This window comes from Penaeus monodon, chromosome 29 (genome assembly GCF_015228065.2).
Source record: "Penaeus monodon isolate SGIC_2016 chromosome 29, NSTDA_Pmon_1, whole genome shotgun sequence".
NCBI classification, from domain to species: domain Eukaryota; kingdom Metazoa; phylum Arthropoda; class Malacostraca; order Decapoda; family Penaeidae; genus Penaeus; species Penaeus monodon.
This window is the reverse complement of record NC_051414.1, coordinates 13,281,269-13,283,946: the sequence shown is the minus strand read 5'-3', so window position 1 is coordinate 13,283,946 and position 2,678 is coordinate 13,281,269. Positions and strand designations below refer to the sequence as shown.

Sequence of the window (2,678 nt, the reverse complement as noted above, 5' to 3'; positions counted from 1 at the left end):
GGAAATTTGTTTCCCCCATTACTCCCTTTAGAAAGTTATCCAGCGATTATTAACATTTGCCATTTATCAAATTATTACCATCGCTAGTCTGTCATCAGTCAGCACTTGGCTGCCAGGCGCGTCCTCGCCTGGAAGGAGAAAGGAAAAGGGAACAGGGAAGGTGACGCTTTACGAGAGCTGATCCAGCTGAGCAGCGCCATCTGGTGGACGAAATTACACTTTCTCTCCGCGTCCCTTCGGCTATTGCTTTCCATGATTATCTTCTTTCGTTGAGCGCGACTTTGCTGTGCATCCCGAGTGCTCAGTAGTTCTGGGTTGACGTTATTTCTCTTGAGAGTATTTGGGTGGAGATGTCAGCAGCGAAGGCGACTTGCTGGAGGGTACGAGAATGTTGCTGACGGACTCTGGGCTGCTGTGTATTGCGGTGATGGAGATGGAGCGAATGGCTCCGGCTGAATGTCTTTGTTTCCTTCCCTAGTGCCGAAGCCGCCCACCAACCTGACCATTCCCAGCAAGAAGGGCAAGATGGTGTCCGTGACGTGGGACCCTCCCGTGATCGGCGAGTACTCCGGCTTCAAGCTAAAGGTCATCCCCCTGTCGGAGCCGCAGAACAGCAACAAGATCATCATCATCACCGAGAGCCAGCTCCCCTTCCAGATGCGGGAGCTCACGCCCGGCGCCTCGTACGAGCTGCAGCTCTTCACCGTCTATGAAAACAAGGAGAGCGCCGCCTACGTGGCCACCAACTTCACCACGCGTAAGTTCCTTGAATCCTTCTTGTGTTTTTCTGTTGATTGCCAACGTGTTTATGGCCACTGAGAGCAAGCGACGCGTAAACCAGACTTTCTGCCCAGCAGCATCATAATTCGTCCTGTAGCAGTCCCTGCACTGCCCTTTGGCAGAGGTAGTGTAGGTCAGGCTCTTGCCTTGCCCGACGACTCACGCAACCTTCCCGCAGGTCCCAACGCCCCGGGCCGGTTCATCGTGTGGTACAGGAACGAGACCACCATGCTGGTGCTGTGGCAGCCGCCATACCCGGCCGGGATTTACTCTCACTACCGGGTAAGACTTTACGCCATTTTCTTGCTTGTATCATTACAGGGGTTTTGGCCTTCGTTGTCGCTGCGCATCAGTAGGATAGGGACAAAATCAGTCATGTTACAGAGATCATGCTAATGTTACCGCTGCGAGGACAGCGGGTAAATGCCGCTGACGAAAGCTTTTTCTCAAATAGAAACTGGGACACTAGAATTCTACCTTCCATTGTGATACAGAGCCGAAGGCAGCTCGCACGTCCAAATGATTACAACATCTAAAAGTTGGGCGGAGCGAGACGGGTCACATACCTCCATGACGGGGAAATCCCGCGCCTTCTGCTCGCTTGACATTTGCGACGCTCTCTCGGCCGCGCAGCCAGCAGCCAGGTCCTCTATCCCTCCCGGATCGGCGGGTCGTTGCACACAGCTCGTTTTCCCACCACGGCTGTTGCTGACCTTTCGCCCTTTGCGTATCGCCCCCCCTGCACCCCCCTGCCAGCAACTCCCACTCTGAATTTCAGCTCCGGAGCTCTGATCCTTCCCCGCTCTCTCCCTTCCCCGCTCTCTCCCTTCCCCGCTCTCTCCCCTTCCCCGCTCTCTCCCTTCCCCGCTCTCTCCCTTCCCCCGCTCTCTCCCTTCCCCGCTCTCTCTCCCCGCTCCCCCGTCTCTCTCCTTCCCGCTCTCTCCCTTCCCCGCTCTCTCTCCTCTCCTTCCCCGCTCTCTCCCTTCCCCGCTCTCTCCCCTCCCCGCTCTCTCCCTTCCCGCTCTCTCTCCTTCCCCGCTCTCTCCCTCCCCGCTCTCTCCCTTCCCCGCTCTCTCCCTTCCCCGCTCTCTCCCCTCCCCGCTCTCTCCCCTCCCCGCTCTCTCCCTTCCCCGCTCTCTCCCTTCCCCGCTCTCTCCCTCCCACCCCCCCCCCCTCTCTCCTCCCCCTCCTCTCCCCGCTCTCTCCCTCCCCGTTCCCTCTCCCTCCCGCTCTCTCCCCTCCGCCGCTCTCTCCCTCCCCGCTCTCTCCCCTTTTTTTTTTTTTTTTTTTTTTTTTTTTTGTTTTTTTTTTTTTAGTTTCCTTTTTTTTTTTCCCCGCTTTTTTGTTTCCTTGTTTTTTTTTTTTGTTTTGTTTCTTGTTTTTTGTTATTTGTTTTGTTTCTTTGTTTTTTTTTTTTTGTTTTCCCTTCCCATTTTGATTTATTTTCCCTTTATTTTTTGTTTCTTCCCTCTTTCCCTTATTCCCCCTTGTCTATTTTTAGTTTTATTTTATTGTCTTTTTTATTTTCTTTTTTTTACCCTGTTTCCTTTTCTCTTCCCCCCCTTTTTTATACTTGTTTTTACCTATTACCTCCGTTTATATTAAAGTTATTAGTTTTATTTTTCTGTTTTTTTTTTTATTTTTTTTTTCTTTTTTTTTTTTCTCCTTCCCCCTTTCTACTGTTTTTTTCTTCCCGTTTTTAATTTTCTTCTGTTTTCCTTCCCGTTTTTTCCCCCCCTTTTTTCCCCTTTTTTTTTATTTACTTTTTGTTTTTTTCTTTCCCCTCTTCTCTCTCTATTTTTTACCCCCTTCAATCTATTCCCCGCTTCTTTTTCCCCCCCTTTTTTCCCCCCTTCTCCTTGTCTCCCCCTTGTTTATACAAATTAATTATGTTTATC

General features: G+C 50.9%; 1 protein-coding gene across 1 annotated transcript in view; it reads left to right on the top strand.

The window, feature by feature from the left end:
* LOC119591971 (tyrosine-protein phosphatase 10D-like) overlaps positions 1–2,678 on the top strand; it is a gene marked incomplete in the record, with an annotated part of 62,800 nt that overhangs the window by 25,519 nt on the left and 34,603 nt on the right. The window contains 2 exon segments of the mRNA XM_037940725.1: positions 479–757; positions 959–1,062. Coding sequence (XP_037796653.1) covers positions 479–757; positions 959–1,062 — 383 coding nt within the window.